The 12,137-nt window shown below is 41.1% G+C and overlaps 1 protein-coding gene across 6 annotated transcripts in view; it reads right to left on the bottom strand.

Annotated features, from left to right (window-relative positions):
- frya (furry homolog a (Drosophila)) overlaps window positions 1-12,137 on the bottom strand; it is a 66,083-nt gene that overhangs the window by 26,308 nt on the left and 27,638 nt on the right. For all 6 annotated transcript variants that reach the window (XM_061719691.1, XM_061719687.1, XM_061719688.1 and 3 more), the window contains exons 3-22: window positions 9,765-9,818; window positions 8,050-8,189; window positions 7,849-7,939; window positions 7,671-7,750; window positions 7,490-7,570; window positions 6,542-6,710; window positions 6,285-6,377; window positions 6,065-6,163; window positions 5,379-5,480; window positions 5,074-5,177; window positions 4,799-4,907; window positions 4,609-4,695; window positions 4,157-4,328; window positions 3,660-3,792; window positions 3,334-3,441; window positions 2,517-2,772; window positions 2,241-2,423; window positions 2,059-2,145; window positions 1,007-1,266; window positions 122-311 (exon numbers count right to left, since the gene is read on the bottom strand). In XM_061719691.1, the coding sequence (XP_061575675.1) occupies window positions 122-311; window positions 1,007-1,266; window positions 2,059-2,145; window positions 2,241-2,423; window positions 2,517-2,772; window positions 3,334-3,441; window positions 3,660-3,792; window positions 4,157-4,328; window positions 4,609-4,695; window positions 4,799-4,907; window positions 5,074-5,177; window positions 5,379-5,480; window positions 6,065-6,163; window positions 6,285-6,377; window positions 6,542-6,710; window positions 7,490-7,570; window positions 7,671-7,750; window positions 7,849-7,939; window positions 8,050-8,189; window positions 9,765-9,818 (2,598 nt within the window). The remainder of the gene's footprint in view (window positions 1-121; window positions 312-1,006; window positions 1,267-2,058; window positions 2,146-2,240; window positions 2,424-2,516; window positions 2,773-3,333; window positions 3,442-3,659; window positions 3,793-4,156; window positions 4,329-4,608; window positions 4,696-4,798; window positions 4,908-5,073; window positions 5,178-5,378; window positions 5,481-6,064; window positions 6,164-6,284; window positions 6,378-6,541; window positions 6,711-7,489; window positions 7,571-7,670; window positions 7,751-7,848; window positions 7,940-8,049; window positions 8,190-9,764; window positions 9,819-12,137) is intronic.

The raw sequence follows: 12,137 nt of genomic DNA, 5'->3' as shown, positions 1-12,137 counted from the left end.
GGGAGCTGTGTAACCTGACGCTCCGAGTGCGAAGGGCAGCAAACTCAGCATCAACACCTGATCCTGGGAAGACAAAGAACCCGAGGGAATGAAAAAGGCCAGATGACAGGGTGACAGCTACCTTGTTATCAAAGCTGACACCGCCGTCAAGCGTAGGAGCCGTGATCTCGGGTGTCGATGCTCTCAGATGGCCGGGGCTCATGATACTGGGCTTGGCTACGCCAAAACAAAGGATCAGGTAGTTCCTCCATAGGGCCACGTAATTATCGCCGCTGCCAGAGGTACTGGTCTTCTTTGCATATACCGGATTGCTGGTAAGGGACACAAAAATAAATATAGTTACCGTATTTTCTGGACTATAAGCTGCACCTGCATACAAGCCGCATCCGCTCTATTTAAAAAAAAAAAAAAAGATATGCAAGCCGCAGATATTTATGTTGTTAAGATTAGATATTTACTACATGTACAGAATGATTTTGAACTGTAAATGATGTACATGTTTGTACCTAAATAGATCCTTTCCTAACAGTGTCTTTTAACACGGCAGCAACTTTGCTGATTAAAACGGGACACAACCAAGAGAAAATAACGTATTATTTATCTATTTATCTGTTTGAAATCTGCTTCTACTTCTATCTGCTAAAGAAGAAGTAGCGTATTATTCTTTGCATTTATTTTGTCTTAGTTTTGATTCTAATTCCGGTTAGAGCGCCCCCTAGCGGTGGAAGAAAAATCCACAGAATAGCCGCACCTTTGTATAAGCCGCACGGTTCAAAACCTATGAAAAAAGTAGCGGCTTATAGTCCAGAAAATACAGTAGATCTTTTTATAGTCTTTTTAACGGAGGAGCTTGACGGGGAGTTTAAGTTAAATGGGGAACTGGTATCACATGAATACGCTAAAAACAGGAACTCAGTCTAAGGATGTAAAGGAAATAGAAAACAGAACAAATGCTTCAGGGTCCGACCCGAACTCACTGAACTCAGTGCCAAATGAGGACACTCACTTTGGGTCTACCAGGGGCATGAGCATCTGCAGCCGAGTGAAGGCGTAGGGCCAGGCGTAGCTGAGGGCTGTGGGGCAGTGCTTGGGCAGGTTGTCCTGTCGGAGGAGACTGTAGACACACAGCACCCAGGGGTCCTTCACGGACTGGCCAAACACCCACACGTGCGAGGGGCTCCGGATGTCGTAATGGCTGTTGACGAGTAGCGCATTCCACTCCACGAGCCACTGCAGGTCCACGTGGTGGCCAGCTGGCATGGCGGCCTGCGAGGAGCCGGTGACGCGGCGGGAGCAAAGTTCAGGGGTCATGACAGAATTAGATATCCAACCACAAGGATTGCTTTCATTTGCCCAACCCATTCACATAATGTAACGAGATATATTTAAATGTGACACACGCTCACATTAATCATGCATTAAATAGTTCCTCAGCAAAACCACAATTCTCCCAATTATCTTTATAAAAGACAAGATTGCATAAATGATAATGAAATTGGGAACATCTGCTTCATTGCAGCTGTTCAATCTGTTTTAACATTACTGTCAAATAGCCTTTCAGTTAAATAACCCATATTATACTGATTCACAGGAATATTATTTTCTGTCGAGGTCATTATAAAGAGGTTTACATGCTTTGAAGTTCCAGCGTGTCATATTTAGCTAGATATTTGTAGTGCAATGTTTGTTCTGAATGTGATATCCTATAAAAGCCGAGGTAATAAACGAGTCAGTTTCAGTTAGATAAGGAGCAATCTGATCTGTTTATTATGCTGTGGGAGAGAATTACCTGCATATCCTTTCTTGAACACAGAAAACAATCCAACATTGATGAGATCCCTTTTGATATAATAAATTGCACATTTTGCTTTGTTTCGTGAATTAAAGTCTGCATGTGTTCCCTTTATAGTAGATTATATATTTAGAACTTCAAGCTATTCTACTTTAAATTAAGTTAAACTAAAAAAAACAGACATCTTAACATAGTAAAACTTTAGCTAATAAACACACCTGTCCTGATTAAGAGTGTGGGCATTCTCTGGGTTCAAAACTACTTACGGTGTCAGAGACTGCGATGTGAGCAAAACTTTCCAGGATAGCAGGACTGAGCTGATCCATAATCTCTATCATTGGTTTATCGTCATCCTGCGGTTGAGAAAAAAAAACAAAAACCTCAAGCTGTAAATCAACTTTCCCTCTCCACCACAGCACTTCAGCGCCTGGCCTTCTCTTGGATTTACCTCGGACTGCCCGATGGTCATGAAGAGACTCCGTATCTCTCTGAGAATGGCGATGGCGAGCCGACGGGTGCTCAGCTGGCCGGAGCAGAGCAGAACGAGCGCCAGCCCCTCCACGGCGTGGAGCACAGTGGAGTGAGGCCCTCGCTCTGAGGGCATCTTGAGACTCGAGCTGGACTGCAGCAGCTGTGGCAGACACCACCAAAAATGACACTTTTTGAAAATGTTTCATCCTTGAAGGTGAGATTTCTACTACAATGGCAGATGCACAAGCCTTACCTCAGCCGTGTGTGTTTTATTGCTGTCGTGGCTCTTCCCCTGAGTAGCCAGGGTGAGTCTCCACTGCGTGAGCAGCTGCAGCAGTAATTTCAGGGACGTATCCAGCAATCCCTGATGGGTGTCTTGGACCTCACGTAGCAGGAAGTTAGCGAAGCCAAACAGCACGTCATCGCGCCAGTCGGAGAAATCCACCAGCAGACTCTGCAAGGAGTTCTGGGCGATGAGTCGGAGCTCATCATCCATGTGGATTGTCAATCTGGCAAACAGGACAGAAAAATGCATGAAAAATGAAACGGGGGTTCTGGCAGGAACATGATTAGCATTTCATGAAAATTCAGTATATCGGTGCAGTGAGAGATACTAAACTAACATGCAGAAATATTCTTACGCCAAGCATGCTGGAGTTACTGGTAATGTGAGGCAATTTGTCAACATTTTATTTTCAGACTGGATTAAATTGAAACTTTGCAACCAAGAAATACTAATGCATTTACTGTGTGATTTGGTTCTATTTTGTGTGTATTGATAACTGGTTTAGATAGAGCTGAATTTCAGTTCTTTAAAGTTATAGGAAAAACTAAAAAACTAAGGAAACGCAATAATATTGTTTGTCAAAAAAAATGCTCCTTTTGAGAAAATACTGACTGAAATCCTGGTCATATGTAAAAAGGATCATAAAAACAATGATACTGTATAATGAGCTCTAATAAACACAAGGTTGTTATTTCAGTTGTAAAAAAGTTAACGCAAATGCATTGCAATTTCATCGTTATACAGTAAAATAAAAATGGTTGTTTCCCAAAGACAGGCGTCTCACCGCGAGAGCAGGTCGATCAGCTCAGACTTGGACATCCCATCAGGCAGGATCCGAGGAATGGCGGCAACACAAGTCCTAAACAAGTCGATCTTGGGCTTCCGTTCACCGCTGAAAGGGACACATTTAAATTACGACTCAGTGTATTCATTCATTCAGGCAAACTCGGTTTAATATAATTTAACACAATTGTGGTCAACGCAGTCTCGCTGGGGAAACAATTGGATCGCAACAAATCTTTGCTTTGATTCAACGCACCACAGCGAGCATGCACGGACCAGACTCGCGAAGAGCTGATGTTTGGATAGATTGAAGCAACAGATGCTTACGTGATCATGTCCTCAGGCTCCTTGTTTAACATCTGAGCATTGGTCATCATCATGCAGCGTCCCACCTCCTTGTCCAGGTGTCTGAGGATGTTGTCAATAGCCTTCCGCACATGAAAATAATACTGTGACATACCTGGCGGGGATGAAAGATGAGCAAGTGTTGATGTCATTTGAGAAATTCAATTCAAAATAAAATAGTACAAGACATTTATTTTCATTTCATTTTTATTTCAACAGCAACGTTTGGTTCCCCTGACAAATGGAAGGATAATGCATATATATATATATATATATATATATATATATATATATATATATATATATATATATATATATATATGTGTATGTATATATATATATATATATATATATATATATATATATATATATATATATATATATATATACTACAAAATGCATGGGTTGACTTGACAACCGAACTGCTTCCTGAATGTGAAAGGGCAAAGCATTTCTAACATTACTGAACACAGCCTCACCGATGACTTTGGCCTCCTCATCCGTCAGCGTCTTGCTCAGATACGTCTTCTTCACTCGCAGCGTGTTCCCAGAGGGCAAAGTGCAACCTGTGTTTGGCATTGGAGGCTCGCCATCCTTCTGCTGCAGCTTATCAGCGATGACCAGGAACGCTCTCAGGCCGATGTTCATTCTCTGAGCACAGAAGAAAACTCTGCTGTTAACGGCCAGCTTTTAATAATGCATCTTCACATATGCATTATTGTTATTACATGTCTAACCTCAGTGTAACTCTGATCACATTTGTATTATATTCCCTATAAAAACACACACATTTGTACGTAGTAAAACCGTTTAGTCCACAATACCAGATGGAAATTATTTTTACTTTTAGGGAATTAGTATTTTGATAATGGCTGTGTTGTTTTTACAGATCAGTTATAAATCATGAGATACATAAATATTGAAAACATACCTCCGGATTAAGACTAAAGGCCTTAGCTGGCTTTCCGACACAGAGAAGGTCAAAGATGATCTCTTTCATGGCAAAATCCAGTCTTTCCTGAAGTGATTAAATATGAGTCAGTTTTAAATTTGTCCGTTTCCTTCTAGCTTCACGCAAATGTCTGGGTAATACTGACAATATAGAGCATTATTGCACTTACCTGCGCAATAAATTGAATGATTTTGACAAATATATTGAGAGGCGTGTCTCTGGGTACCACGCTGCGAGACCCTTTGGGGAACAGCGTTGTTACGATGGTGCTGAGACGACTGCGGACACAAAGAAAAGGACGCGTCATGAGGACGTCTTAAACTTTAAAACGTTTTTGTACAGTAATCTATTAGTTTAAAGTTTGCTTATTAAACTAAGTGGGTCTCGTACGGACCTTGTTTCAGCTGGGCACCATCCTTAAAACAAAAACTTGAATATATTTACCCCTGTGTAGTCGTGTTGCTCTCACACTTTATTCTTATCATGTAGACCCACAACAGTCGATACAAGGACTCAAGCCCAACACGGGCCATCTTAGGGTCTCGGCTCTGTAATAACATAAAGAACATAATCTTAAACACATGACAGCCTAAAACCGGTGGTTTATTTTAGGTTATATGGTCCAAAAATAACATCATTATATTATTTGGATTAATGCGTATGTTAGTGGGAAGAATAAACAGTAACTACAAGCAGCAGCAATAATGATGAACGTGATGAATGGACTTTACAGTTGGTTGCTAGGTTACCTTGAGATTTGAAAGGCAGTTGTTGAGGAAGACGTGCCATCTGTTAAGGAAGAACTGTTTCTGACTGACACACAGCAGGCACGTCACCAGAGGATAAAAAGCCTGAGGGGAACATGGCATGAGAGAGAAATAAAAGAAAAAAATACAGCTTTATAAAAAGTACCCATGACATTTATGCCAGTTATCCTGTCGGCAGATGATTAAAATAAACATGCATGATCTGAGCCTTAACGGCATGAGTGCATCCTAAACTTGTTTTCTTTTGGAGATACTATGAGGTTTTCTCCCTTTATGGTTTTTGCTAATGATGCATCTCTCATAAAATGTAACTTCCAGTCACAATCGCTGCCTCAAAGGAATGCAGACCTGCTGTTAAAGCCAGCTGCACTTGATGAGGGCTTCTGTCTTTCCATGTCTCTGTCAGCTAATGCACTTTATTGAATACACTTCAGGGGGATGGAACTTTACATACAGTATGTTAGTGCTGCTTCCATCCTCCATTTATACTCCTGCTGCGCTCATAAATTATGTTTATTGTGGATATTAATGTTATGAAATAATGTTGCACCAGAGTGACATGGATTCTCTGCAGCGATCCAGATCATCCTGCAAAACTTGGGTGCACAGAACTAACAACCCCCAGTAATCAGTTATTTTGTTTTTGTTTTTATTCCCCTCCCACTAACCAGTGAGTGCTTCTTTCTGGAGGACAGGTCCAGGGTTGTGTCGTACAAGCTGTCCACAAAGTTCCTCAGGCAGGGCACGTTCACCTCATTCTTCACCGCCTAAGAGAGCATTACGCAGCGTCACATGACATGACACAATCCTCTCCAATCAATGGATCTTCTTCTACACGAAGGAATTATTGTGTAATGAATGTGACGTCTGCTGAAGAGAGAAACTTACTGCTGCAACAGGAACCAGGATCTCAACAAAGAGGCCGGCCAGGGCATGCTTAATGTCCTTATCCTTGACTTCTAGGAAATACTGAGCACACTCCTGTGGAAACAAGTGAATATAATATAATAATTAAATTTTCAGAGAAAAAAAAGTGCAATTAATGGTTTCAGAGTAAGACTAACAGGACGCCAAAACAAAGAGAAGGGAAAAGGGTGCATGAAGTGGCAGTTATCCAAGCGTGTTTATCATTAAGTCCACTATACCTGCATGAACTGAAAAGATGCTTCAAAATCTTCTACAGGATACATTTTAATTCTGAAGAACTTGACCCCCATGATGAGGCTAATGGTACTCTGCACAACATATGGGCTCTGCTCTTTCTGCCGCAGCTCTTTCAGCTCAGTCATAAACTTCTTCTTTACAGCAGGAAACCTGAGAGACAAAACAAAAAAAAATCAATGTGAGCCTATATAAAGGCATCTGTGCAGCTCAGTCACACAAATCTCAAATCAATGCTTGCAGAAGTTCTGGCAATGTTATAATAAAATGATGAGTCTGCAGGAGCACGCCTCCCAAAAGCGCCTCCCCGCCTCACCCTACACATGCAGACTTGTGAGTCTGCGCCACAAGATGAATTCCTCATCAAGCACCTGATCCTTAGCTCAAATTAAACCAGATATGGGATTCTTCAGTGGGTCTAAACTTAGAAAGATAATTCATCATGGGAGCTCATGTGATAATTTCTTAAGCTCTTGCAAGAGGAGAGTGAATATATCTGTTCATGCATCTTAGTCACTTGAGAGAGACAGTTTAAAATTAAGGAACTACATTCAAACCTAAATCAGTATGTGCCACTCGGGTGGTACTCCCAGTACAGCTAATATCAATTAGCAGTAAAACCCTGTCTTGACCTGAGGAAAGAAAACATGTCTGCGTAAATCACTCAGCAAGTTATCTCCTGTAGTAAATTAAGCAGAGCATGCTTTGAAAAAGAGTTTTGCAGCTCTATTTTAAGGTGTTTTTTTATGTCTAAAAAGTCCAAATAGACAAGATCTAATTTCCAGTCCCAATTTGGTGTGAAGGAGACTATTAAACTGGGAAATGTTTTGATGACAACAGCTATCTTGGATGACATGGCGTGACACCAAACCGCAGCAAAGCTGAGACTAAAGAACTGACAGAGATAAAAAGATGCAAACTTTGCTTCTTACTTGGACTGGGCTAAGACTCCGATCACCTCAGCATAAAGGTCTGATACAGTGTGCATGTTGCCAGTGTTTGGACCATTATATCTGAAGGGGAAGACAGATGAAGACAAAGGAAAGCACACATTTAGATGATCCTAAAAGTGTGGAGGAACATGAATCTGTGCTGGAGCAGAAAAGAGCTTACCCCTCTTTGTATCTAAAGTGCTTAAAGGCTAAATTAATGACTTCATTGACCAAACTGTCAAGAGACGGGTACAGCGACATCTAGTTCAGAAAAGGGAAACACAGGGGGATGAAAATAAATCCTGAACAATAAAGAAATCTGCATAGTTTTTGTTGAGTGAACGGTTTCGCCGTGTCACCTGTTTCAAAACTTCTATGAGTACAAGAGAAAAGATGAAATCGATGGCCAAATCCCTCCTTTCAAGTAGATAATCCCTCTGCTGCTCGTCACTGTTGGAAAGGAAAAAAATACAGGTGTGGCACAAGCGTATATGTGATTTTGACATTTTGAAAAAAATCTAATCAAATAAAGAAATAAAAATCAGTTTATTGGGTCTCACTTTTTGGACTTGGTGTTGGATCTTGGCCGGTACTCGTGCAACTCTTCCTCCAGTCCATTTTGTCTTTTGTACCAGTCGAACAAAGTGCGGAGGATGGAGGGGAGACTGTATTCAGCCAATGAGCTCATGGTGCTTATCAGCTAGAAGGACGAGACGTACATCACACAAATGCTCAATTTGGGTTCAGTAGTTAACATACCGAAGCAAGAGATAGAAATCAGCGTTTCCTTTGTTTATTTGTCCAGTCATTTCAGCGACAATTCAAACGGCACATGAGGAGTAATTAACGTTGAGTCATAATTCAAGCATTTAAGCATGAACGGGAATGAGAAACCTATAAGGCTTAGAGGAGAGGAATTAGATCAGTGGGTGAGCTGGTCCTGGTTTGGGACCATGCATAGAGGCACGGCGCCCATGGGGCAGCCTCCCTCTGCACTGAGGGGGGGGTGAGAAAGGAAGGAACGGGCTGGGCACACAGGAAGGGAGGAGAGTCTGGTCCGACTGGGGAACACAGCAAACCCTTCATTCAGCACGAGCCTTGAGAAGAATCCGGGCTCTGTGAGGCTGCTGAATGCCCTCGCGCAGCAGCACAAACACACCTCTGTGGCTGGTTAAAAAAAAAAAAGAAAGACCTCCTCTGCAAAGCCACAGACCTGCTGGACACACCTAGAGCTGAGCCGGAGCCAGCTTTCAAGGTAAACAGCCCTGCCCGTGCCTAAATCTGAAAGACCTTTATGGGCTGTGAGGAGGGCTTTCACCCTCCAAATCATCATCCCAGAGAAGTATTTAGGAGGGTATTAATGATGTGCCAAGTCGCTCACAGGGAGAAGCAGCACACTTGTTTGCTGGTCCAACTGCCCAAAGGTTTTCATGTGCTTTTATAAATATATTAATATAAATATATTCAATCACATGCAATTACTTACTGAAGAAATAAGAACAGTTTAGGGCTGTTCGATTTTGCCCAAAAATAAAATCTCGATTTTTTTCTCTCAAAATCCGATTTTCGATTACGATTATTTTGTGAATTGACAAAAGGCAAAGAAATTATTTCAAATATGCTGTTTTTTTATTGAACATTTGCCCCATTGGGCTTTAAGTGCAAACTTTGCTCTTATTAAACCAAAAATGAATGAATAAAGTGCAAAACTCTGTAAAATAAGTTGAAAAAAAGTTTTAAAAAATATAATAAAATATATAGTTTTATCTCTGAAAAAAAAAAATCAGCAAATCAGCAAACATACAGTAAGTTATATTTCCAATTAAATAAAACAAGACATTTTCTAATTAAACTAAACTGGGTCTTTGCATGCTAAATAATAATGCAACCCATGAAGGAGGTAGAGGTGTGTAATGTCACTCATTACATTTGATATTCACATTTGCAAGTTTTTTGCAAGGAACACGAGCCGGTCTACCGTATCTGGCTTGAGGGATGCCCGGTGGCATGTTACAACGCCCCTCCTACACTAAAGAGCCTCTCCCATGGGGCACTTGTCGGAGGTATTGAGAGGTATTTCCATCAATCATTAATATGGTATCGATCATTAATATGGTATCAATCATTAATATGTGTGCAGACAAGGTAAAAAAAAAAAAAAAAAGTGAAAAATCGATTTTACGATTTTCACGTTTTAACATCGTTCTAACTACATAATCGCGATTACGATTTAAAATCGATTAATCGAACAGCCCTAGAACAGTTCTGTACTCACTTGGTCAAACTGTGGATCTTCTCCCCTCTGTAGTGACTTCGTTAATGGCTTCTCCTATAAACACAGAAAAGGAAGTCGTTTTACAACGTTGTACATTTTTTTGTAATCAAATGAGTTAAAACTGGAAAAGTTCTTTTAAAGTTTGCTCCAAAGCTCGTAACTCCATCTGACCTGTCAGAGAGAGTGTGGGAATATTTTTGAACATTACAGTCCGGCTAATGACAGAGCCATCCATCAGCCTGTTGCCTGGCATGAGCGGCCCGCTCACGTACAGTATTAGAGGCTGGACAGTCATGACAGCCCCTCTCCTCTTCTCTTCTCTTTTTTTTTAGTCTTCTATCATCTGAGATAATAGATTTCAGGAGGATTTAGGCTCAGTGTTCACATCTGTTGAATGGACTGCTCAACTTCTGCCCTATTTATCAGCGCGAGTGTTGGCGTCAACACAGGCGACGTGTGTGAGGAAACTGCCTCGCGCTGGCCGGAGTTTATGAGAATTATGTTTAGAACTGAACAAACAAATCACAAGTTGTAATGTTTGTAAATTAGCTGAAATGCCTAAACATTTATTCGTAAACTCCAGGGAAACACTAAAAAACTAAACAAAATTAAAAAAAATATATATATTGGGATATCACTCCCCAGGATGTGCTTTTTTGTCTGAAGACAGTCGGGATAAAGACTGAAGCAGATCCTGTCGTATAGGCCACACGAGGCCAAGGTGTCATAAGCCAGCTTACGGCTAGTGCTGAGAGGGCCAAGCAAGGCCCACATGCTCATAGAGTAAATCAATTTTAACCATGTGTGACAAGATACGTGGCTGAGTTTGGGTAATCACACTCAACCTTCGTCAGTGATGTCAGTTAAAAACCAAATGTGGGGCCAAAGAAAACTGCAGATTTCAGGTTTCATGTTTGAGCTGAACTTTCTTGGCTACCTGGGTAATGAAATGCAACGACAGCATGACACATCAGCCCTGCATAAAAACAGAGGCGACAGTGAACTGCAGAGTGCCTGCTGGCAGCACATTAAAAACCCAAGTCAACTCAAAATGTTGACTTCAGTCCATCCAATCAAGTTCTAGAGGAAACAAGGTTAAAGTGAATATCTGACTTGAGTAAACGACTCACGTGAAGCTCGTTGGAAACGATGCACAATGTCAGCTACTTAAAGGGGACATATTATGAAAAACACGTTTTTTCTTGCTTTAACATATATAAAGTGGTCTCCCCTCAGCCTGCCAACTCAGAGAAGGAGGAAAGCAACTAAATTCTGCAGTGTCTGTACAGCCGCCCGGATGAGCCATCCAGTGTGATGTGGCTTCTACGAGCCGTTCAGATTCTGCTCCCTTTTGTTACGTAACCAAAATGCGATTTACATAGGTTGGCCTCCGATGCGTGAAACCACACCCACAACTAACTCTGCCGGCCGGAGCTTCCGCCATTTCTTCGTAGTGGTGTATCGCGTTATTCAGGCAGCCAATCAGCACAGAGCCTCATTATCATAGCCCCGCCCACTCAGAATCCCGCATAGATAATGGGGTTAGAGAATGGGAAGATAAAGACATGGCTCGGAGGCTGAATTTCTAATTTATTTAGCAAAAACAATCAGAAGCTTGTTTTGAAGACATTCAAGGCCTGTTTAAAATAGGTATTAGATGCCATAATGCCCTTTAAGTTATGCAGAAATACAACTAAACATTATCAAACATGGGCCGCTCGGTGGCGCAGTGGGTTAAGCAGCGGCTCATATACTTGAGGCTACAGTCCTCTCCCTGCAGCGGTCGCAGGTTCGAATCCCGGCCTGCGCACCTTTGCTGCGTGTCTTCCCCGTTCTCTCTCTCTACCCCTTTCATACCTGCATCTTCAATAAAGGGCCACTAGAGCCCAAAAAAATCTTTAAAAAAAAAAAAAAACATTATCAAACATATTTTATCATTATTGAAATGAGAAAGCAATGAATAGACAGTTTGTCATATAGATTTTTTTTTAACATTATTATAGTGAATGTATTCATTTAACTTGGTGTCCATGTTTGAAAAAAAAATAAGCAATTTACCTGTTTTAGGTCTTTAAATGCTCTACTTACAGTATACTGTGATATTTTACTTTGAAATAAAAAATACATTTGTTCATCTCTGTCTGTTGTTTCTGATCAAACATTTCGTGTTCAGCAACTATGTCAAGATGGAAAATGAATTCCATGAAGTTGCTGTGAAGTTGGTTGAATCAGTGTTGCTAAATGTTGTGCAGGTGCTCCTGAAAAGTTTTATCAGGAGTCCCTACGTAACCTGTCCGTGCACAAATCATAGCACCTGTTTTACTTTTTGCTGCGTTTGCTTTTCCTGATACACCCCTGCACTGTCTCATCATC

The sequence above is a fragment of the Cololabis saira genome, chromosome 4 (assembly GCF_033807715.1).
Source record: "Cololabis saira isolate AMF1-May2022 chromosome 4, fColSai1.1, whole genome shotgun sequence".
In the NCBI taxonomy this organism is placed as follows: Eukaryota; Metazoa; Chordata; class Actinopteri; order Beloniformes; family Belonidae; genus Cololabis; species Cololabis saira.
The sequence above is the reverse complement of the archived record's forward strand: the minus strand, read 5'-3'. Positions and strand labels throughout refer to the sequence as shown.